At 39.1% G+C, this 25,384-nt stretch overlaps 2 protein-coding genes across 2 annotated transcripts in view; one reads left to right on the top strand and one right to left on the bottom strand.

Moving 5' to 3' along the window:
- NDUFAF2 (NADH:ubiquinone oxidoreductase complex assembly factor 2) overlaps window positions 1-12,011 on the bottom strand; it is a 56,622-nt gene extending 44,611 nt beyond the window's left edge. Inside the window, exon 1 of the mRNA XM_039709671.1 lies at window positions 11,839-12,011. Coding sequence (XP_039565605.1) covers window positions 11,839-11,965 — 127 coding nt within the window. The 5' untranslated portion in view covers window positions 11,966-12,011. The remainder of the gene's footprint in view (window positions 1-11,838) is intronic.
- Window positions 12,012-12,032: 21 nt separating this feature from the next.
- ERCC8 (ERCC excision repair 8, CSA ubiquitin ligase complex subunit) overlaps window positions 12,033-25,384 on the top strand; it is a 29,414-nt gene continuing 16,062 nt past the window's right edge. Inside the window, exons 1-6 of the mRNA XM_039709670.1 lie at window positions 12,033-12,155; window positions 14,165-14,260; window positions 14,406-14,507; window positions 22,256-22,379; window positions 24,007-24,088; window positions 24,759-24,827. Coding sequence (XP_039565604.1) covers window positions 12,079-12,155; window positions 14,165-14,260; window positions 14,406-14,507; window positions 22,256-22,379; window positions 24,007-24,088; window positions 24,759-24,827 — 550 coding nt within the window. The 5' untranslated portion in view covers window positions 12,033-12,078. The remainder of the gene's footprint in view (window positions 12,156-14,164; window positions 14,261-14,405; window positions 14,508-22,255; window positions 22,380-24,006; window positions 24,089-24,758; window positions 24,828-25,384) is intronic.

Raw genomic sequence — 25,384 nt, 5'->3', positions numbered from 1 at the left:
GAGATGATGAAAATGTCACAAAACCAGATGATTTCATAAGCTACTTGTCATCTCCCACTTAGTCATTTCAACAACAACCTAGGAAGCTTTGGTATGTTACACTGGACCAGTGTCAATGCTTATGGATACTGATTCTTGGTTCTTAATCAGGGTTAGAATAAGCAAAATTTTTTCACTGAAATAAGAAAATATCCAGATAGAAATATCAAATGCATTTTAATAGCATAGAAAAATGTCTCCATTTTGATCTGAAAAAACACTTACAGCATTATAGTTCACTGAATAGTAAAAAAAATAAAAAATCCCAAACAGATAAGATAATAATCACAATTTATTTCTAAAAGTACTCTTTTGATTATTTCATAATCATTATATAGGTTTAATTTAGATTTTTGTTTTGTATAAGACAAGAGTGGCAAAAGCAGACATGAATAGCCAGAGGAAAGAACAGGACCATTGGTTTTTGTCAAAAATACTAGACTTTACTAACTCTCAGATCAGAGATTTACTTTATCACACAAATAAATATGGATAATAATTTTACTATAGCCAAGTAATTTTGCAGAAAATTGAACTATTACAAGTTTGATTTTTGGCAGTTTTAGAGTTCAGTTGCCTAGATCAAGTATTTACAGTTTAAACACCAGAACACACTACATGCATTAAATTAGCCATTCAAATACAGAACTCTCTCAATATGTATTTTGCAAAAATGGCAAAAAGTGGAATTCTTGAAGATAAAAGACAGTCTGTCATTGACTTCAAAAGACTACGTTTTGTCTCATTTCTTATGGAAAACCATTCAAAGTCTGCATTTTAAAAAACTTATGTAGTAAAAGAGAAATCATAAAGATGATTCTGACCATAATCAAGCCATAATATATTTACAAACATTTCCTAACTGATTAAAAATAGGAAAAGATACACTACAACTGCTCATGAAAGTTGTGTCACTATATCTGAAACTTTCATAGTTCGACAGTTAGAGGTTGTTGGCACCATACCAAACTTTTTTTAACGTTTCTGGAAGACCAATCCACCTGAAGCTTTATTTGTTTCAATATTGTGATGACTACCCTAACCAGCAGTGTAGCTAACACAGAGACAAAAGCCACCACCTCCAAAGTATAAGTATATAAGGTCTGATGGCTAAGCATCAACTCTAGCACTTTTCAGGCATATTTAAACAGTTGTTTTTTTCTTTGCAGTCTCCTGCTACTCTTGATCTGCCTGAACCTCTCACAACCCTCATACAGCAATGAAGCTCTAGTGCATGAAGGAAGCTTATCTGTTTTTTTAGTTTCTTTCAACACAAAATGAAGGCTTGTTGATAGAAGAACAAGGAAAGCTGCTAGGTAAAAAAAGAAAAAAATCAGGTTACCACTGAACTTGCTGTGCCTGGTTGGCCTTGGGCTTGTCCGAAAAAGTAGCAGCAAGCACCACTTGGAGTGAGAGTACAGGACCATCAAGTAAAAAACACCTACTATCTTTAATTGCAAGGTCTTTTAAAATTCCCTAAGGTTTTAGAGGTGTTATGTCCTCCCCACCCCCCCATAATTGCTACTGTTAGTAACTGTTTTTCCTTACAAATTAAATAATTTCTGATGTCTGGTCATGGGAGCAAGTGTTCCTTTAGTACCCTGTTATCTGGATGCATCTGCTCAGATAACAGCCACCAGTCGGGAAGACACAGATCTTGACATTCTGACTGCCTGGGAACTTTATTTCCCTCTACCTCAATTCCTAATCAGTAGGTCTGCTTTACAGGAGAAAGAGCAGATGCAGCCAGCAGTCTCCTCCAAGTATCAATTTATTGTACTGAAGATGCTGAATTAAGACATGACTTCCAATTTCTCTCTTACGCACTGTACACATGCACACCTCCATGACCAACCTTTATACGAATCAGATATGAATTATACTCCTGGATGAATTCCTCCCCTGATTCAGGCAGAACCTTCACCTTGACTGCTATCAGTCTTTGGGCAGCACATTATAATCCAGAGAGCAAAACTTGGTATTAAAGAGCTAAATTTGTTTATCTGAATTTCTTCATTACATTGTATATCTTCCTGTTAACTGCTAAATTGGGGTACTCTTAGCCATAATAACGAGTCACTGAGATATATAGGGTTTGTGTGGCCAGGTTCTGTTAGTGGAGGGGATGCCTGCAGGGAGCTTCTCTTCCCTGAGAAGCTGTAAGAAGCTCCCCCCTGTCTGACAGAGGCAGGGCCAGACAGCTCCAGCACAGACCCATCAGTGGACAAGGCCAAAGCCATGAGCAACACTGATGGCACTTCTGATATAACACACTTTACAGAATTCACAGAATGACTAGGTTGAAAGAGACCTTCAAGATCATCAAGTCCAGCCCATTCCCTAACACTTAAACTAAATCACAGCACTGAGTGCCACATCCAATCTTTTTTTAAACACACCCAGGGATGGTGACTACATCAGCTCCTAAGACAGACAATTGGCCCAGCAGTTCTCTGACTGCCTCCTCTTGGATAATGGGGGGACCAGTCTGCTCCCTGATACCATCTATGAAATAGTTACTGTGCAGATGAAATTGCAACCAGAGAAGAATGAAAATATGTGAGAAGTAAAACTCTGCAGACACCAAAATGAAGAATGAGGGTAAGAAGGTGTTCCAGGTACCAAAACAGAGATTTCCCTGTAGCCCAAACTTATTTGGATATGAGTCTTTTGAGAGTCTTCTTGTGGTCATGTGGGAACATCCCACTCCTCAAAATTCACTTTTATGGTCCCAGATCTTCTGATGAATCTTCTTTCCTTGAGAGTATCTCAAATATGTGGTCAGGTCATGATGCACTTCTCTTATCATTCTTTACTCCGGCACTCTATCTGTGTTCTCAAAACTAAGAATCAACTAGTACATATTAATCACTAATAAAAATTAACAATGAAGCATTAGGTGTCACAAGACTTATTAGTCACAACAGGGAGTTAGCACAAGGCCACACTGACCTCTGGTATTTGTACTAAGCACGGTGTGGTACAAAACTAAGCACTAACCACAAATATAGGGGTCATTCACCACTGTGTGAGAGTTAAAAGATTTTTCCAGTATCTTCCCGCACTGCTGCACAGACTTCTACTTAAAGAAACATCACTTGTTCAGTAACATCTGTAGCGGATGTTCTGTTCAGTGGACATCCTGCTGCATATTGCTACGTGTCTTTCCATTCCATCTTTCTGTTTGTAGTTGTCTTCACTAACTTTTCTTCATCCTGCAGTTTGATATCCCTCTTACAGACACAAAATATAATACAGTACATGTGCTTAATCATTCCAAAGCTAGTGACATTTTCAGGTCCTACAGCACTGACCAATGCCTTCAGAAGTCTGCCAGAATCCACCCTTTCTTTGACTTATTCTAAAAATTTCATACTGACTGCAAGTCCTGCTGATGGTGTCTCCAGTTCATCTAGTTGAAAGACGCTAGTCAAATCACTCCTTCACTTTAAGAAGGATGAAATAACATAGTTTTTCATACACAGATGGCCGTAAAAAAGGGACATTTAGAATTTAAGATATCACCTCCCTATTTCATCTTTTCTACTCCCTCAACCTGTCACATTCATTTCTCTATGTTCTTCCCTTCTGTGCAACCCCTGTGCCCACAGCCTGAGTAGGAAACCGATTCTTCCCTTTCCTCAAAGCAAAGTTCTTGTATTGGCAAACCTGACATTACAACTATAAAGCCCCTGGTAACAGAAACTTTGTTATTTTAAAGATTTATAAAGAGCACAGTAAACTTATTGCACAAAGCAGAAGCCAGACCTAATTCTTTACCATCTTCTCTATTCTTCAGGAGAATCTTAAAAGGTTACAGTGGCCTGTAGGTAGCAGTTATTTTCAATCTCATGGTTTGTCAACTGAAATATTTTGTTAAGTTCTTTGTCATTTTATCTTTTTTAAAATGACATCACTGGTGGGTAGCCCCACCACTTTAATTTAAATGCTTAATTTTATTTGCACTCTTATTTTACAGTAGCAAACGATTCCTAAAAAAAGATACACCAAATTAGGTACCAGCAAAAATGGACACTGCAAATTTTCACATCAGAATCACAAGTAATAAAGCACGTATACAGTATTTATAATATTGTTTACCTAAATTCATGTAAATAATGTGCTGAAATTAATGATACACACACATATTAGGAAAAAAGTTCCCTGTACCTGCTACTGACTTCTTGCACTCTCTTCTGTAAAATCTGTTCTTTCATTTCCCAACATGATTTCAAACCCTAAAACTTTAAACACAGGTGATTTGTTCTTTTTAATGCATATTAATGATGGATTTTTTTTCCTCCTTCAGAATGAGAAAAGTAAGTTGAATTCTCCTTGTATTTCAGAATAATGAAACTAAAAGGCATGGAATTTAGTCACAAAGCAGACATGATGCTATACCATCAGTCCTGATTGATGTAATGAACATGTTTGCAACACACTCAGCCCTAGTGCTCTCAGCTCTACAGGTGTCTGCTGTTCAAATCATCATTATTAAAATACTGCTAAGATTTTTCTACCTATTGAAAACATCTATCTCTACAGCACTACACCATCTTTTTCTTTCACAGAAGAGAGTTACTAATAAATGGCATTTTTTTTAATACTAACACATGGAAATTATTTTTTTTACCTGCCTGACTTTTTGGCAACCAAAGAAACCTAAAAAACAGATACCCACTCAAACCACTACCTCTTCACACACCTCTACTGAAAGAATCCAAACATCTTTCCAAGCCAAATGCACGATAATTAACTTAAGAATGTACAGCATATGAATGTTAATAGTAGGAGGCAGAATTCAAAAAGATCAGCATCTCAGTTTAATACCAATATACACACTGAAGATGAAACCTGGCTGTAGCAATGGCCAGATAATACGCAACTTATAACCTGTCTGCATGACTACTTATTGCTATTCCTGGCTTTTCAAGCCAAGAGATTAATACCATACCTCTTGCCAGTTTGCTTCTGGCAACTAAAAGAAAAACATATGGAACAGATTATCATGAGTGCTAGGATAAGAAGGGGATCAGGTCCAGCTAGCATGAGTTTAGGAAAGGCAGGTCCTCCTTAACCAGCCTGATCTCCTTTTATGACCAGGTGAGATGCTTAGTGGATGAGAGAGCGGCTGTGGATGTTACCTACTCAGATTTCAGTAAAGCCTTCAACACGGTGTACCATGACAATCTTCTGGAAATGCTGGCACTGTCGTTTGGACAGATGCACTTATCTCCCTAAAAACTGTCTGGATAGCTGAGTCCAGGGAGTGGTGGTGAATGGAGTTATATCCAGCTGGTGGCTGGTCACCAGTGGAGTTCCCCAGGGCTCCGTACTGTGGCCAGCCCTGTTCAATTTCCTTATGGATGATCTCAGTGAGGGGACTGAATACACTGTCAGTGAGTTAGCAGATGACATCAAGCTGCACCAGTGGAGTTCCCCAGGGCTCCGTACTGTGGCCAGCCCTGTTCAATTTCCTTATGGATGATCTCAGTGATGGGACTGAATACATTGTCAGCGAGTTAGCAGATGACATCAAGCTGGGATGAGGAGCTGGAGAGAGTGCAGAGAAGGGCAGTGGAGCTGGAGCACAAGTCCTGTGAAGAGAGGAGCAATTAAGAGAGCTGGGGGTGTTTATCCTGGAGAAACGGAGGCTCATGGGAGACCTTATTGCTCTATGACTGTCTGACAGAAGTGTGTAGCCAGTGTAGTGACACGATCAGAGGAAAGAGCCTCAAGTTGCACCAGGGGAGGTTCAGGCTGGACATCTGGACATCAGGCTGGACAGTATTTCTCCAGGGAAAGGGCTGTTAACCATGAAACAGCCTGCCCAGGGAAGAGTTGGTGGCACCATCCCAGAAACCCTTCACAAAATCACTGGACATATAGTTTAGTTGACATGATGGTGTTTGGTCATAGGTTTTACTAAATGAACTTGGAAGTCTTTCTCATACATTTATGATGCTATATCACAGCAAACAAAGATGGGTTTTTCAAATATTAATGCTTTTATAATTTGCAGTGAGCTCTTCAAATTGTAATTGTTTTGTTACATAAGGTATCACCCAGATTGAAAAGCTATTTTGTCGTTCCAGAATTACTGTCCTAGAAAATAGCAGTCTGCAGTGCAAGTTTTCCTTCTGTACAAACATACATACGCACAACTATTTTAGAACGACGTTTCTGTATTCTGTTTCCTTCTAAAATCTCTACATGAAGAAATACTCAAGAGAGCTGTCAGTACTTGCTGTACTCTTTTTGAAACAATGTTGCCACCACCTGGACAAACCTCTAACTGACAGGCATTGCAGGTCTGTGAGTGTCTGTACACGGAAAAAACCCCAAACTTTCACTTTCTCCATAGAATTATTTCCACAACCAAGATAATGAAATTGTCTAAAATTTGGTTTTCTATTAATAAATTAATATTCAAAATCTGTGTTTCATTAGTATCTTAACATTAGGCATGTAAAACTAAAACTTATTCGCTTTCCACCAACATTTGAAAAACTAACTTGAGAAGCTACTTTTATGTTCAGTAATATGATGTACAATTATCTGCAGTTCTCAATAATCAGCTCACAAATGCGTCATACAATGACAACCAGTTTCTGTCTCTTCCTCAGACTTCCTTCCTGTTAGTGAAGAAGCTAACATTCAGACCAAGAAGAAAAGCACAGTTTTTATCTCTGAAGATATGCTTTGGATATTTGTTGATTTTTCCACTCTCTGCCATTCATCATAAAGCATTACAGGAAAGTTTCAGTCTAGCCTTCAATAAAAAGCTGTATTTTATAAAAGATTTTGAAAGAAAGTAGAAATTATCTAAACTTCTGATGCACAGGAAGGTGACAGGCCACTACCTAAAACAGGAAACAAGGAGGAACTAACACTATAATGGAGGATTCCTTTAACTTCCACTAAAAAGTGTACATACTTCTACTGAAGACTGGACTCAATCCGATATAGGAGAATTTACATATATATATATATATATATATATATATATATATATATAATGCAGCTGAATACTTAGTACTTTTCCTTATATAGATCCTTATTTATTTATACATTTTTGGTTTGTTGAGAATTTACTGCACAAGATACAGGCTTATGCAGATGTGAGCAGGCATTTCACGTGAAGAAAATGTTTCCCAGCGAAGTCAGTGCTTGCATTCAATTGTTAGCAACAACATTTACCACTGAAACTTGGTAATGCCACATGCATTTCTCAATGGTATTTGATAAGAGTACTAAGAAACTTTAGCTCATAGCATCAGAAGCTTAGGCCATATATGGCCTCTAATGCAGAGCTTGTGCAACACATAAAAATCTATGGAAAACAATGTGTCCTGCTTTTCCCAGCAATTCCTGGTAAACTAACAGTCCAAATCCAATCAAACCTGAGTCTGCTGCTCCCATAAAAAGAACTTTAAAACTTAAGCCATGCTTTTAACATTCCTACATCATCCTTGAAATAAACTGACTTCTTGATCATAACCTAATGTTCTTATAAAAATGTGCACATGTGGTACTTTACAGTGCTAATTTTAATTCTTAATCATTACAATACATAAGAAGGTAAATGAAGATATTGAAAATGTGTAAATATAACCTGCTAATTAATGAGCCAAAATTATATATCACATCTTGAGCATTTAGGGCCCCTTATCTTCCTGTGTTTAAAACTAAAATGGTTATTAAGAGTCTTTATACATTATTTTCAATAGAAAATGGAATCATCTATTTCCAGCAAGACACATTTGGTTGTAATAAATGCATAAACCATATTTGGAATTTGTTTTTCAATTAAAAATATATGTACACATTAAGTACCACTCCATGTTCTACTGCAAGAACAATTAATCATGTACCAAAGTTATGGCAATGCCCTGGCAGTATGTTATATAATAAGAAAAATAATTTACTTACATTGATAAGTCTAGTCTGTTTAGTGAAATATTTGTCCAAGATACTGAAATGAGTCATCAATCACTACTACTCAGTCGTCGATTCCCATCTTTTATCACAACCAACTGAAGAGTCATCTCAGAGTTAATGAGTTTTGCTGGATGTTCCCCTCATGACAAGCTTGGTATAGTTGCATTTTATCACTGCCATCACTTTAGGGTGATCTTGTAAAAACCCACCACTTACAAAATGTTGTTGAATACAGAGCCATCTTTACATTCAAATAAGCCCATCTTACTGTTTTGTTGAAGGTGTAACCTGACTTTCAAGATGATACGTTTTTCCCCACTTGAAAATAAGAGTTCTTGATAAGAAGCAAACACGTAGACTCAAGTTTCACGCTTTCAGGCAATTAACTACTCTAATTTTGAATACTACCATATACCTGTTGACAGTATATTTACTTTTTTAGGATCTTTTCCCTTTCTATGGCACCCAAATTTTTCTTAACTCTTTTTCTATTTCTAGCCAGTATTTTCTTTACTGAATCTAACGACTTCTAATTCTTACAGGCTAGGGTCTTTGAACACCCACTTTCTCACTTTCAACAGAAATAAGACAACCAGATTGAAACAGCATTATTTTATGTCCTTCTCCCCTCCACTTCTGAAGGCCAATCCTTTCTATATTCACCACAGAGAATTACAATACTCTTGCAAAGTCATATATGTTTACTACTACTCATTAGAACATTTTGAATGAAGACAAAACACATGTTAAATCAGCACTTGCACATCGTTGACACTTTAATCTCCACAATTATTCCCTTCATCCCAACAAAACCTATTCAAGTTGCTGGCTCTTCTAAGAACCTAATTACTCAGAGACAGGCAAAATCCGGAAGGCAAATTAACTTTCCTATGACGACAGAGGTAAAGATGGTCTCAGGGTAAAGTTGTTACACCTTGAGTTTGACCTGGACATCCAAGACCTTAGGATACTGGTGAGACTGTAGTGACTTGAATCAAAGTAAGTGTAGTTTTGTTAATCCTGTGTTGCCTTTATTTACCACGTGCTGACTTGGATTTCAAAGTAGTTTTTGAGTGCATAATTTGCTTTTTTTTAAGAAGAAATCCTCATTTATAAAACATTTTGAAAAATAACAGCATATTAGGTGCTGTGGCAGTGTGAAAGCCATACCTGCAGCATATACTTAAAAATTTTGTACCCCTTTAACATCTCTAAAGTCTGTATTGCAGATATTCAGTCCTGGAAAACAGACTAAATTTAAGAACCAAACTCTCTTAATTAGAGATGATGAAGGTATAAGAAAACTCACCATCAACCACCTAGGAAACTCAACATCAACCACTTGTATACACTGACCTGCTCCTGCGAACTCCTTACTACTGACAAGGCCTCAGGTTCCAAAAGTGTTTTGGACCCTGAATTCAGTGAAAAACAGAGCACAATTCACACCAGACAGAAAGAAAACATTAATTATTTGCATCATATGGTCCACTACTGCTGCTCCAAACCCCTGCCAAAGACCAGGACAGGCCAAAAGAAAGGTGTCAGGTGGTTTTTGATGGAAGCAGAAGGTGGCACAGACACTACCTACACTATTTACTCTCACCTCCAGCTTAAGGTGGGATGTTGGTCTGAAACAAAGCCCAGCCTGTCCTGATAGACCTACCCTATGTGAAGAGAGAGAAAGCAAGTGTGCCTGTTTTGCACACTCTGCAATATATTGGATCAAAATCCAGTAGGGTACAAAGGGATCAAGCACATCAGGCCCGGCACTGTGATAGCCCCACTCAGTCCTCCCAATAGGGCAGGCAGCAAAGCACGCAATCCAGTAGGGTACAAAGGGATCAAGCACATCAGACCCGGCACTATGACAGACCCACTCAGTCCTCCCTAAATCCATAGGGCAGGCAGCAAAGCACAGTGCAGACACACTGCAGTGACCTTGCAGTGAAACCTGCACACAACACCTCACTCGTCTCATCTACAACTCGTTTTCTTTCTAGTGTTGTCCCAATCCTGCACTGGTCTCCATATGGTTAGGACACTGGGTGAACTACGCAGCAGATCTTCCTAACGTACTACAAATAATGCTGTCCAACACTTGAAAAGAGAGCATTGCTTTCTCAGCACTTTTTAATTCTTAGTTTCTTTTAAAAACAAACCCTTAGAAATTTTTGGTGTGCATTTTAATTTCTGTAGACCTTCCACAATCTCTATTACCTTCGCAATCCGTATCATTAAACTTCTTCACAAAGTTAATAAAGCCCACAAATGCCAGGTGTCACCCTGTTTGTACAGCAGAGGATGCTGCTCAAAAATGTTTTGAGAGGCAGTTAGTTACCACCACCCACGGCAGTGGTTGCAACCATCTGTAATCACTTCACTGCTGTCAGAATCATTTTTCTCCTCAGCCACAAGCCTGAGGGAGAGCTGGCATACTCTCCTGCTCTGGAATAGATGAAACCTCATATCTTTTCTATACTGACAAGGATGATCTTCACAGAGGTAAAGGCATAAATTACAGTGGAAATGAGTAATCAGTGTGTGGGGGAAATAGAATCTCCCACACCCAAGTAACCCCAAACAACAAAGGTCAGGGAGCACTGTATCTTAAATCAATAATGAACATTCACAAGGAAGTCCATTTTGTAAGGCAAGTGGATGATAGTCTGTCAACCAGAAATGGAGGAAGAAAATGGGGATCCAAATTAAGAGGTCACAGAAATGACATTTGTAGCAGCACAATACTTTGATACATGCTGTACTACAGAAAAAGCAACATTTGAACACTTTCATTAAAAAAAAAATCACATCAATTTCATCTTTGTTAGCAGAAGGCATGCTTATTTCTTTCAGAGTTCTGTCATTCTCCTGATGCTGAGTGATTAAGGTTTTTTTAGATCAAGCTAAAGCACAGTGACAAATATACAGAAAAAAATCAGAATTTTCACAAAAATCACAGCAGTAGTACTTCCCATATGAATTTTCCTATTTTCTACTTACATACAGAATAAGGTCATCCAAACTCCTGGAACACGGGCAGAAACCTAGAAAAGTATTTTCTATGGAAGTGGGGATAAATGCACATGTAAGAATTAATTTCACAGAATTACATAATCAGTTAGGTTGGAAAAGACATCTGAGACCATCAAGCGCAACCTATGACCAAACACCATCATGTCAACTAAACCCCGGCAGTAAGTGCCACGTCCAGTTGTTTTGTGAACAGTTTCAGGGATGGTGATAACCACCTCTTCCCTGGGCAGGCCATTCCAATGTTTAACAGCCTTTTCCGTGGAGAAATAATTCCTGACGTCCAGCCTGAACCTCCCCTGGTGCAACTTGAGGCCGTTTCCTCTAGTTCACTAAGTTGCCTAAGATAGGAGGCCGACCCTGGCTACACCTTTCTGTCAGGCAGTCCTAGAGTGATAAGGTCACCCCTGAGCCTCCTTTTCTCCAGGATAAACACCCCCAGCTCCCTCAGCTGCTCCTCACAGGACTTGTGCTCCAGACCCTGCCCCAGCTCCACTGCCCTTCTCTGCACTCTAGCATTTAAAAGCTTATGCAGAAGCGCTCCGAATTACCAAGAGGAGCAAATAATTGCTGCCTACCTACCCGGTCCAGGCTGCGCTCTGAAACCCGCCAGTGAGCGGCTTTACGGTTTCTGTGGCATCACAGCACCAGAAACCCGCACGTGCTTCCCGACGCGCGGTACTTTCCGCTACCGCTCCGCCACTATAACTAACTGTTCACCAGCCACAGCACAGCACAGCACAGCACAGCGGCGGGCGGGTGAGTGAGGGGCCACGCAGGGCACGGCCGCCCCAGCGCGCCTGCCGCCGCCGCCCCGGTGCGTACCTGCGCGGTTCTCGTACTTGGGCACCCGGTAGTACTTGTTGCCAAACTGGTCCGTGCCCACCAGCTCCTTGGCAGGCCCCACGAACCGCAGCCGCAGGGCGCGGAGAGCCTGCCAGGCGCGGCTCATGCCGGGATCCCGCCGGGAACACCGCGGCACGGGGACACGNNGCCCCGAGCCAATCGCGGCCGCGCCCGCCACAAGATGGCGGCGCGGCGCAGAGCGGGCCGGGCGCTCCCGCCATGTTGGGGCTCATGGCTGCCCGCCAGGCCGGGCTGGACGACCCCGCGCGGCTGCGCCGGGCCGAGCGCACCCGGAGGTACCGCGGCCGGGGCGGGTGTCCCTGCGCGGGGAGGGCCCGGAGCGGCAGCTCCCGGCTCCGCCCTGCCGCGGAGCCTCGCTTGGCCCGGCCCGCACTGGGGCGGCCCGGGGCGGGGTGAGGGGCTGCGCTGCCGCAGCCGCCCTGTGCGCGGGGCCGGGGCGGGGGAGCGGCAGCCCTGGGTCACAGCCCTGGGTGACAGCCCTGGGCCAGCAGCGGTGGGTCACAGCCCTGGGTCACAGCCCTGGGCCAGCAGCGGTGGGTCACAGCCCTGGGTCGCAGCCCTGGGCCGCAGCCCTGGTGCTCGTGTGCGGTGTGCTCAGCCCTGGGCGCAGAGAGCTCCCTGCAGCTCGCCGCTACCGCCCGTGCTGCCGGCGCGGCTCCTGCCCGCGCTCGGGCTGCGTGCGGCTGCGCCCCGCCTGGGAGCAGGCGGGTGTTTGTCCCGCATCTGCTCGTCCTTCCTTTTCCCAAAGCCGGCCTTTTGGCAGGTTGAAGAAGAACCAGCTGCAGGGGGTTTCTTAGCGGTTTTTGTGGGAAGCGGTGGCAGCATAGACGGATTTGTTACTGTTCCTACTAAAGGTTATAATGTAGTATTTGTTCAATACTACAGAATGTGCTTTGCAGATGCATTTCACGATAAATCAAATAAAGCCTACCTTACCTCAGTTACTCATACAACTTCTGGATCTGTGTTGGTGATTTATGGCTTTATGACGGTGTGTCATTACAAAGCAAATAATTAAATTTGAAATTAGTTTTGGTAGCTCCAAAAGCTTGTTTCTGGGTGCATTTTGACAACACAATTATGCCACTGTGTGCCCTCAGCCCTCATGTAACATTCAGTGTTAAGAACACTGGACAGACTTAACCTTACTTGGACAATTGTCTTCGTAGCATTTCCCTTCCTAAACTTTATAGTTTTGATTTTTAAAAAAAAAATCGGAAATCTTAAGTAGATTTTATTTATAGCTGCATTTTGAAGTCATATATTTTAGCACATTTCCACAGGGGCGTTTCTTGCTTCCTGAAATTCCATCTGGAGCTCGAAGGTTTTAAATTGGGTGTCTTGTGTATATCAGAATTCTTATTCTAGGTGAATTCTTGCAAAATTGTATTTCACATAGTTTAAGAGAGCTTAAATGATCTGCTGCTTTTATAGCATGTCTACAGACATGATGTTGGGTCCTGCCTGTAGCAGGCTAAGGTTCTCACATCAGAATTTTTTGCCCCTTGAGCTGAAGCTGAGACAGGGCACTCTGCCTTGCAGCTATTCAGTTACATACTCAGTTATGTTTTTGTTGTGGTGGTGTTGTGCTTTGTACTAAATGGTGCCGTAGGAGGCTCTGGTCATGTTTCAAGGCTAAATTTTATATCAGGTAGTATGATTTAATGCAGTAGGATATCTTTTTTTTGACTATTCAATATTAACATATTCAGAAATACAAGCTAAGAATTGCAGGTCAGAAAATGTTATTGTGGAAGCTTCATCATTGGAGGTTGCCTAGTTTTTTAGTATTGTGGAAAATGTAGCATACAAACTTTGTTTCATTAAAGGAAATACTGTAAACTTGGTAAATGAAATTACTTTGTCCACTAGGTGTCCGTAACTCCAAGCAGGATGAAGCCTGAAAGGGTGCTACATGATGAAGCGTCAAAGTAGCCAATATTTGTGATGATTACAAGCTTCTTAATGTTTCTTTTTCTTAGTGTTTTCAAATTCCATTCCAGGTTTTATTTAATATGTTGACCCAAAATGCAGTTTTTCTTTTTCTTTGAGCCTGTTTTATGTACTTATTTCTCTCTTACCTTCCAAACAACAAAGTATTTTTTTCTGCCAGCATCACAAGACTTATTTCTATCTCTGTATTATGTAGTTTTGTTAAAAAAATGGCAAGGATGACTTAAATGCATTGAAGGAGCATGAAACTAGGTTTCAACTGTTCAGAGCTACATAATAACATTTAATGATTCTGTTCTTATTTTTCATCTTTTTCCTTTTTTGTGGGTAGGGTTTTAAGTTTGGAACTAAATAAAGATAGAGATGTGGAAAGAATACACGGAAGCGGTATCAACACCCTTGATATTGAACCTGTTGAGGGAAGATAGTAAGTATATGCTTTGGCTGGTCCAAATGTGCATAAGTAATTCACTGTGTTTTGGTACTATGGATTTGTTGTCTTGTTGAACATGCTCATTATATTGAGCATATCGAAATTATGAGTGTTTTAACTTCTTCATTAACACTTCCAGCATGTTATCTGGTGGATCGGATGGTGTTATTGTACTTTATGACCTTGAAAACTTGAGCAGGAAACCAAGTTACACATGTAAAGCACTTTTTTCAGTTGGAAGGTAAGTACTTGTAAGTCTTTTGAAAGTACATGACGTAGCTCTTGTGTGGCTAGAATTAAACTTGCAAATTAATGTCTGTTCTTGTTTCTAGGATAAAAAGACTAGAAAATACTGCCAGAAATTTTTGAAGGCTAGTAGCAGGAGTTAATTTTTTATTCCTGATTTTTCTACTCTAATAGTTACAATATATGTACAGTGACTCTGGTGTTGTTTGAGCAAATCTATAGCAATTTCAAAAGTTAAAATGACAGATATCAATTGTACTCACATGGAAAGTAAAGTTAGACAGTCTTACATTGCTGTAGATGCCACAAAAAGGAGGCAGACCTAGTATTCTAACCTCATATTTTAACACTAGAGAAAGAAGACAGTGGAAAAAAAAAGAAACCCAGACCTTCCTCTAACTCATAATTTCTGACATGTGAGTTTTCTTAATGTTTCATTTTGAAATTTGGTGCCTCTGAGAAAGAAGTTTTGGTACTGCTGTAGAAATATTCCCTGGTTCCCCAAATATATGTAATACATATATTTGAGTAAATGCACTTTTAAGCAGGATTATTATGCAATTATTTGTGTAATCCTTTTCATCTGTTTGGAAAAAAATCTATTTATTTCCCCTTTCTCTCTTTCCAGCTTTACTAGTAGTTATTTTTAGTTCATCAGGTATTCAGCTGGTACAGAACTGATTTGTACAAAACTTCTTATGAACATGTTTGAATGAAGACAGGTGTGCTACTGAATTTTTCTAAAGAACAGGGTACTACCATGCTGTATGCAGTCTTTGTAAGAGTCTAAGCCTTTATTGATTTGTCAGGCTGTTCCTGCAGACAATACAAATTTTTCCATTATAGACATTAAGTCTTCTAGCAAAAGCTGTTTTTTCCTTTATTTAGATAAAGGCTTGTCTAGTAGATAAGAACTTCACCTAAGACTCACAGTAAGAGATATTCTATTTCCTAATAGATTGATAGCTGCATTTTCCCCTTATTTTTTCCCAGTCTACAAATTATTTGAGGTCTGAGAGTCAGAGGCTTCATGTGTCAGCTATACAAGAACAGAACAGATTTGTAACAATAAAAGGCCATAACAATATCTTGGATCATAGGAAAGAAAAAGGCTAACAGAACATAGGTAATAGAACATGTCTTGATGGCTGGGCTTCTTGCACAAAATTATTTTAAATTGTAGTTAAGAACATAAAATCTCTAAATCTCTACATCTCTAAATCTCAAAATTGAGATGAATTCTGAAACAGATGCAGCAAATTGAAGAAATTCATGCTAAGAAGGCATGATGTAAAAGCTATCAAATCTGTGTTAAAATCAGGCTATCATTAAGTTCAGTTAGGTCAGTAGAAATACTCCATTCTGTTTAGGAGTATGGTTAGTTGGTTATCAGTTTCTTGTGTAGGTGTTAATTTGCATAGCTGCATCTTTTATTTCTTGCCACTCGAGGCATGAATTTTGTTAGTAGAATTGGATTTTGTGTGCCACCGCTCTAGATGACAGGCTTATGATTATTATTGCTTGAATAACCTTAGTAGATTTCTTTCCTCAGTTATTTATTCGTAGTATTCATGAAGCTTCCTAGTGTGTTTTAAAAACTAGCTAACTAATTGCTACAGTTTATATATACATATATTCAGATATTTGGAATATTACTCATAGTTCCTGACTTAATAAATGAATTTATACTGCAGAAGCATTTTACTATGTCTGACTCCTATATTTGAAGGATATAGTGCTGACATCTTGTGAAAGTTTGCCTGTTGTCCAAGATTGCAGGGCAGAACACGTCTGCTCTCAAAGTTGCTTAAAGAATATCCTGCTAGAGGCCCTTTAAAGCTGTTTCTTAATACACCCCTGAGCTGGCCTTGCTGATGGTCCAGTAGTATAGAACAACAAAAGGGATAATTCCTGGTGGTAGGCTGTGATTTATCCCATGTTTCAAGTCTAAACTGTAGGGCTACTATTGCAAATACAAAAATAAAACTTTACCTGTTTTCCTGGGAGTCAGCACAAAGGGCTTTACCTGGTTTCATATGATTCCTGCTGACCTGTGACAGAAACTGGCATTTGAGAGAAACAAACAGTACCTGTTTCTAGGTAATATGCAGATAGTGCTTATCTTTAAGGTAGTCTCTACTACCCAAAACATGTCTAGGAAGAATGAATGACAGTGACCTATCATCCATAGAATTATTTGTATATGTCTTTGGTAGAAAAGGCTGGGATATTTTGAGTAATGGATGAAAATACTTGTATGGAATGACTGGGAATAATGTACATCCCGAGACATGAAACTAGGCTGAATGGCATGTAGCCACTACTAAGCTTAGCCAGATCAAAGGTGGTTCCTGCAGAGCTACTCAAGAGGTTGTTAGTTGATTCCTCAGCCCTGTGGATTATGGAAGAATTGATTGTTCTTGTGCAGAGTTGATTACAGTCCAGGGTTGTATATTTATAGTTACTGTACCCAGATAATGATTTCCATTCTCCATACCCAAAATCGAATGAGTTTAGATTTTTCTGCACAGTGCATAGAAAAGCCTCTCCAGGAGTAAGCTTACTCTTGAGTCAAGCTTGATTTCCTGGCTCTGCAGGTACTGAAGATTTTTAACTTGCCATGGTTTAATTCCAGCCAGCAACCAACTTCCGCAGAGGTGCTTGCTCGCTCCCCTACCAGTGGGATCATGGGGAGAATTGGAAGAGTAAAATCTAGGGTTGAGATGGTTTTATAGAGAAAGCAAAAGCTGCAAACCCAAGCAGACAAAGGAATTAATTCACTTCTTCTGCTATCTTCAGGAAAGCAGAGCTCCATCATGCATAATAATTACTCGGGAAGACAAAAGCCATCATTCCAAATGTGTCTCCTCCTCTTTCCTTGTTGCTTCCAGCTTTGTATACTGAGCTTGATGTCACATGGTCTGGAATATCCCTTTGGTCAGCTGGGGTCACCAGTCCTGGCTCCTCCCAGCCTTCCAGGCACTCCCAGTCCCCTCACCAGCATGTCAGTATGAAAGGCAGGAAAGGCCTTGGCTCTCTGTAAGTCCTGCTCAGCAATAACAAAAACATCTCTGTGTTACTAACTCCATTCAGCACAAATCCAAAACGTATCCCATGCTAGACACTGTAAAAAAAATTTATTCTGCTCCAGCCAAAACCTGCACACCTGCCTGAAGAATAAGAGGCATACAATTTGTTGACTTTTAGCACTGCGCCAGAGTAACACGCCATTCTAGGATATGTGTCAGAGATGGAGGAGCAATGCAGAAGTCATTAAACTAAGCTCAGAAGTTGCTCAGTATCTCTTGTTCAGTATTGTCAGTACTGGCTTCAGGCTAACTCTCCTTAACGGTCTCATTTTTGCTTTGTAGCAACCGAAGTGAGCAGAAAGCTTTATTAGCTCAGATGAAATCAGGGCTATAAGATGTCATGTGAAAAGGGAAGATTTCCTCCATGCCTCGTATTAGATTAGTCTGTCAGTGTCCTGGGAAAGCTGAGACCTTTGTGTCCAACCAGCCCCACAGCACCCTCTTGTAGAGACCCTTCACTGAATAGTCCTGCTGGATCAGAGGGGTGGTTCAATGGACCTGTTCAGGGACACACACCAACGGCATGAGAGACCCCCTTAAATGGGTTTCCCACTTTATCCAAGTGTATTACCCACTGCCACTGAGTGCCAGTGTCCATGAAGGACTCACTCTAACTATGGAATAACATTTACATGGTGTAAAATTCTCTCCCTTTGCTCTTAAAGCTACAGTCAATAAAATACAGAGCACATACTTGGGAGGGGTGATCTTACCCTGGAGGTGGGTAACTTGAGGTTAGCTCAGTTTATTAGATCTTGATGTTAGTAATGCCATGGTTGTGGTTTTGGTTCCTATATGGGCCATTCACTTAAGAGTTGGACTTGATCATCCTTGTGTCTGCCTTCCAGTTGAGAATATTCTGTGATTCTGAACTTTGGGATGGAGGTCTGTGTTAGTATTACAGTTACATGATAAGGAACCAAGTTCATCCAAGGAGAGCAACAGTTGCTGGTTCAACAGAAAGACATCTTCTCCTGTCTCCCTTAGGGGACAGGTGATACATGGTTTATCAGATACAAAGTACCCCTCCCTGCAGGGATTTCAACAGTACCTGGCCATGGTGTCTTGGCTCCACCCCCCATTTCATCCCCTTTAGCAGGTGCTTGAGGTTACAGGCTGTTTATATGGGGAATCATTGTGGAATAGCTTTCAGTCATGCTCACCACATTCCATCCAGAAGAAGCAACTGTGCTTTACCCTATAATTCCCGTATCATTATAACTTCTCATAGGATGTGAATACAGCTTCTCAGTTTCCTTCCATTTTACCCCCAGCCATCATTCCACATAATCCACCCATGACTAGTCACTTAAACTTTACAATATCCAAATAAAATTTGAGAATGTTTCACACTTTTATATGGTGCAGATCATTTAATAAATATCTAATGTGTGGTTATCTGGTATTAATGAGGGTAACCAGTAGGCTAATTGTTTCATAATTATCCAAATCTTAACTTATAATATGATTATTAGAATAAAAAGCAAAAGAGTTACTATCAACATGACAACAGGGTGAAGCACTGTGGAGAATTCTGGTAGCTTTTAGTGACCATGCAAAAAGGGTGTCTCACCACTTTATTCACAAACTCCATCATGTGATTTGTTTCTTCCACATCATGATGGACAGTAAACAAAGTCTGTTCATTTTTTTTGCGCTTGTTTTCAACAAGCAGCTCAGGTCTTCGTGCTGTAACAGTTTCTTTAGCAGCATGAGGTTCATGCTAATGGGAGTAGGCTGCAATCTTGAATCAGTGTATAATTAGATACTAATATTTTAATAGGCTACAATAGAAGCTGAATAACTTAAATTACATTCCATAATGTTGGCAAAGTTATAGCACAAATTTGAGAGTGATTACTTGCATCTATAGTAAGGTTATCCATAAATACAAAATCACAAGAAGGTCTCATAAAAGCTCATCCTTTACCAATATACACGTTTTCCATGTTTTCATTAGGATGAATCTCAAAATCAGAAATCTTTTGCTCGGTGTCACGACAAATGCCTGGGGTTTTGATGTTGTTACACATCACAAATGTATCCTTGTTGCCCTCATGCAATGCACATGTTTGCATCAGTAGTTTTCCATTTATTTCCATCTTTTCAGGCCCATACTCTTATGTGCCAGAGGATGAGTATAGTTCTGTTGTGATTTAATTCTAATGCAATGACTGGGGATATATCATATAGTGAAGCATTGTGTATTACTAACACCAAAGCTGTGGCTGTGCTGCTGATGGGATCATAGGTACCAGCAGAACTGGAATTTGTTTGAAATTCAGTTGTATTATCAGAAATTACCTCTCGAATTTCAATGAGTAATGGTTTCTTCACCTTCCCTTGTGATTGTAGCTATCATCAGTGCATCCGTAGGTGAACTTGGATAGAAGTAAGTGCTAAAGAAACATTGGTTTGGACTATGCTAAGTGCATCTGTCATGAATTGATGGTCTTTTTCATTAACACCCTCCCACTGAAGTAATATATCCATTTGAAACCATTGATTAGTTCTGAAAGCCGAAAGGGAAGATCATAGGGGATGTTTCGGTTTATTTAAATCATTACTTATTGTCACTAGTTTTGTTCCTTAATAAGCCAGAGTCTTGCCATTTAGAACTCCCCATCCTGTTCCCAGGATACTAGTCACATCCTTCCTGGTTTGCCTAGAGGATGTGAGGGTTTGTTTATGCAGCCATGCTGTCCATCATGCATAAGAGGTTTTCAGGAGCAGGAGCAAGCTGATTGGATTGTGGAAACATTATTCTGCATCAACAGTTCAACTTGTTTGAGAGACCACATTGAGTTAAATAACATTTACTGTTGACCTGTATTCCTGACTAAGGAAGGAACCAATCTTACAAGTGTGAGGAGACAATTCGATAGGCAGTGGAGATGCTAAAAATGGCACTTCACTTTTGAATTGAAGACCCTCGTTCAGTCAAGAGTTTGGGTCTGTTTAACGACAAATCACAAGTGTTGGATGGGATATTTTAAAGGTATGCCAACACTCATGTTTAGAAGAGCAAGTATGTATGGTTTTCTCCCTTCAGCACAATTCATTACACTTTGACGTAGCTTACAGTAGTATGTAAGAATGTTGTCATGCATTTAGTTGTTTTGAATTCAGCATCCTGTTGAGATGTCTTCTTTAATTCCCTTCAGAGGTGAATTCATTCTCCTTTGTGATGATCCACTCCTGCCTTTAAAAGGTAGTGTTATGCAGTGCTGCTGTAGACAAATTTAGGCCAGGCATAACTATGCTGAGAAGTGCATACTCTTTTATACATGGCAGTACTGAAGATCTGCATCTCCATTTGCATAATGATACCCCTGCAATACTTACTGCTGTGGAGGCCAGGACATTTGATAGAACAATGCAAAGATAAGAGCTGGAGTAATGAAATCTCGTTAACCCTTTTCTAGCTGCAGTTTTGTCATAAGTACTGCATTTAGCTGGGGTTAATTTTCTTCATAGTTTGTATACTAGTACATTTTGTACTTGTAACCAGTCTTGATAACACACTGATGTTTTAGTGAATGCTGAACAGTGCTTGATAGTGTCAAGGCATTCACCATTCCTCACTGCCCCTTCAGGGGGTGAATGGTAAGCTACGAGGAAACAGCTGGAACACCTGACCCTCACTGAGCAGAGACATACTGATATTCCATACCATAAAATGTTATGTGCAGCACTCTAAGCCTATGCTAAGGGGTTACTTTTCATCACTTCACCGGTTGGGGGTTTGTTTTGTTTGTTTGTTTTTCCCCTGGGTTCGTAGGGTTTGTTTTGGTTTTTTCCCTTTCACTTACTAAAATGTATTTATCTCAATCCACAACTTTTCACACCTTCATCATCTGTATGCGCTCCCTCATCCCATTGCAGAGGATAGAATAAGCAAGCAGCTCGTTTTGGGCCTCTGAAGCTGGATCCATGTGCATCCAGCTCAGATATAAGTCGTCTACCAGGTATTTGAATGACATATTTTTCAGAGCCTGGTCAGTTGAGTCTGTATCCTGGAGCTCTCAAGATTGGCTGTGCTGTCTGTTCTTTCTGCCACAGTCAATTATTAATTATATTGCTGTCTCTAAATATCCGCAGTTTAGTTTGAAAGTTTCCTATTGTTCTTCCTCTTTGATTTCTGAATGCAAATATAAATGACTCTCAGTAACTTAGCCGACTGCTCTCTGGTGACTTTATCAGACAGAAATTGCCAATGACTCTGTAGCTGTAATTATTCATCAATACTAATGTATTTTTTTAACTCTATGTGTGATTGTGTTTTTCAATGGGTCCATTTCTAAGAAGCATAAATGGTTTGTAGTATTAGGCCATCGCATTTAACATAAGATTTGTAAACATTGCAACGTAAATATTTCAAAATACTGTTTTTATGCTTTATAACTGTCTTAAGATATGCTACAGTTACCATATTTTGAAAAGATAATGATCTGTAGTTTCTTGAAAATAAGACCCTTCAAAGTAATGAGTATTAGTTGAATGAAAATCAAGCCCACAAAAATACAGTTCTTCTTGAAAACCTCAGGACAAGTTAAGAAAAATGTTTATGTTTTCAACTTGTTATCAAATACCAAGACAACCACAAGATGGTTATCAAAACTCTAACCAGTGGGAATATTTTCCTTGATTTTAGGAGTCATCCTGATGTACATAAATTCAGTGTGGAGACAGTCCAGTGGTATCCTCATGACACTGGCATGTTTACATCGAGCTCATTTGATAAAACCTTGAAAATATGGGATACAAACACTTTGCAAGTAAGAGAGTTTCTACAGATTGCAACCTTCTTTGTGTACATTATTTATTGCATATCTGAAGTTCTCACAGAGGTGAACAGGATCATGCATCCTGAAGATGAAAACCAGCCACCTGTTGGAACTGTGGGTGCAGCAGTAGGGTGGTGTGGTCCTGGCATTCATGTATACATTGGTGTGTACCTGCCCATTTCTGAAGACCTGAATGTCTAAACTGTAGGAGAACTTGGAACCCTTGGTATGGTTCCTTTCTGCTTTTGCTGTGAACAGGAATACAGCTAGTTGAATTTTGCTGGGTAAACCCGTAAAGACCATGGTCTAGTCTGCAGTTCATTCTTGGGAATTGTTGAGTCTAATGGCAGTGGCTACTTATTTTTAATAGCCAGCGTCTAATAACCAGTACTTTTGAAGGACTGATGGTCTTGGCATACAGGATCCAGGTCCAGAATTCTGCTGTTGTAAGCACTATAAACACAATTTCTAAAAATAAATTCTAAATTTCTAAATCAGTAGAGAATGAGAGAAGCCATTAAAACCACGCTAACTAATGTAACTGACATCAATAAGGTAAACAGATTATTTAGGAATTTATGTTGCTTTGATTCAATAATCCTGGCATTTTGTATTGAACTGATGGCTGTATTGAATTCACGGCTGTAGTTTGTCCTGTTCCCTATGAACATTTACATTGATTCATAGTATCATTGATATGTAAATGGATCATAGGGATCCAGAGTTCTCTTTGATACTATTTGACTGCTATTTCACACATGGCAAAATAAATTTTTGAAAAGAGGTCTTTCATTCTAGAGATGTAATAGGGAACAAATTTTTAGCTTTTTTGGTTTGGCTTGGGGTTTTTTGGTGGGTTTTGGGGTTTCTTTTAGGTATAAAGCTATGTTTGCAGTTGCTAAATCTTCTCATAAACAGTTAAGTTTCCAGATAGCTTGATAATTTTGTGACCATCTCTTGAAAGACACAGTGTACACATAAAAGTTATTGAATGATCTGTTCTGCCACTAAATGGTGTTTTTGAAAGTACAGACAACTCAGTTTTAAGAGATTTTCATATACAGTATTTTAGAATGAGACAACAAAAGCAGTTTACCTGGAAGCAATTGTACTTGTTAAAGTTAATATTAAAGTTTATTAGAATAAATACATTCCATTAGTTTTAAATAGTCATGAGGCAGATAATAGTTTTATATGGAACTGTTTTATTTTTTTTTAGGAATTGAAAATAGTGTGTGGTATTCATGAATGAAAAGTGTCTTTAAACTTAGTCTGAAGTCCTTTCTTCCTGTTGACTCTATTTCCATATTATAACCTTTTTGCTTACTTACTAGCTTTATTAATTTTTGGTGACTGTAATAATTTCTATTCATGCTTCTCATTTGTCAGTTTCATGATCTGTCTTTTGGGTCATCTCTGAGCTCTAGTGCTGTCCTGCTGTTGGAAACAGGCTTACTCTGTGATGTTTGTGTTATCTGGCTTCTAACCAGGAGAGTTATCATTACTGTGTAAATAGTAATATTTGTATTAGTCTTAGTTGTTGCTGTTACTTGAAAAATTATGGTGAGCATTCTGCTAATATACTTGCATTGTAATTAATTTAATATTTTATTATCAGCCTGCAGATATATTTCACTTTGAGGGAACTGTCTATAGCCATCACATGTCTCCAGTTGCTACAAAGCATTGTTTAATAGCAGGTACGTATCTGTTTTTAAAAAGTAGATATATATATGTACAGAGAGAGAGAGAGATAAGGTTTATAATAAGCAAGTAATATTTCAGTTGAGTTTTTTTCCCTACTCTGTCTTATATTTACATAAATCAATTCTTGATAAGATGTAAGTTTACTGGTACAATAAAATACTGTCCATTAGTTGGATGATGTCAATGAGAGTATCATATTTGTTCTTCTGAAATAATGCATCAATCACTTCTCCTTACTGATAAAATTCTTAGCTATAATTAGATTCTTTCATTGCATAAGTTATCATTTAAAGGTTATTAGATCCAAATATAGTAAATTTTGTGAATAGATCTGTGTATTGCTTACATGTACACAATTTAACTATGTTAGCAAAAAAATATTTGAGGAGATATTTTTAAGTTTCTCAAGTACGATCCTGTTTACTTCCAGTTTCTAAATTTTGTTTGTTACATGGTAAATTTGTTTGGACTAAAAATGTAAATCTATTATTAGAAGCATTAAGCATGAAGCATCATATTAATAGAAGCATTGCTCTGACTGAATGAGCAGTTATGCAGCTAGCATTTTTCTTCTGTTTTTTTGTCATTGCTAAGATTTTTTTGTTGTTATTGTTCTTTCAGATGCTGGGGGTTTTTTAACTGTCTTTGTTTCTCTTGTTACAGTTGGTACCAAAAGCCCCAAAGTACAACTCTGTGACTTGAAGTCGGGATCCAGTTCTCACATTCTGCAGGGTACTTTTTAGTCTGAAACATAAATGTTAAACAATAACTACTTTCAGTAAAAACAAGTCCTGTAAAGAAACAGTGTATACAATGTATTCTTTGTCAGTAACATGACTATTTGTAGCCAGTTGTGAAAGTTACACAGTGGCAAGAGTTCTTCTGGGTGTTTTTCTAGAGCTAATGAATTGCAGAATACAAACATTAATCAATGAGCAGTTACTACTGATGTTTGGGCATTTTCATGGTCTAATCAATACTGATTACTATTTATTACATGGTTAAATGTAATCATTGGTTTGGGGGGTTATGGAGTGGTCAACAAGTGGTGTTTTACTTGGTCTTCCAAAAAGAAGACCAAGTAAAACAAGAGAAACTCCCCACCACCCCCCAGAAAAGAAACCAAAACAAAAGAACATTTCACTGCTTTTAAGAAAGTATCCTGTGGAGGTTTGTTTAGAAGTTTCTGATTTCTGTAGAACAAGCTTTCTGTAGAAGATTACGAAATAGTTTCATTTTCCTAGTTCAGTTAAATATAAGGTTTTGTTGTTCCATAATCCATTACATTT

Source organism: Passer montanus, unplaced genomic scaffold (genome assembly GCF_014805655.1).
Source record: "Passer montanus isolate IOZ18808 unplaced genomic scaffold, ASM1480565v1 scaffold22, whole genome shotgun sequence".
NCBI lineage: Eukaryota > Metazoa > Chordata > Aves > Passeriformes > Passeridae > Passer > Passer montanus.
The sequence above is the reverse complement of the archived record's forward strand: the minus strand, read 5'-3'. Positions and strand labels throughout refer to the sequence as shown.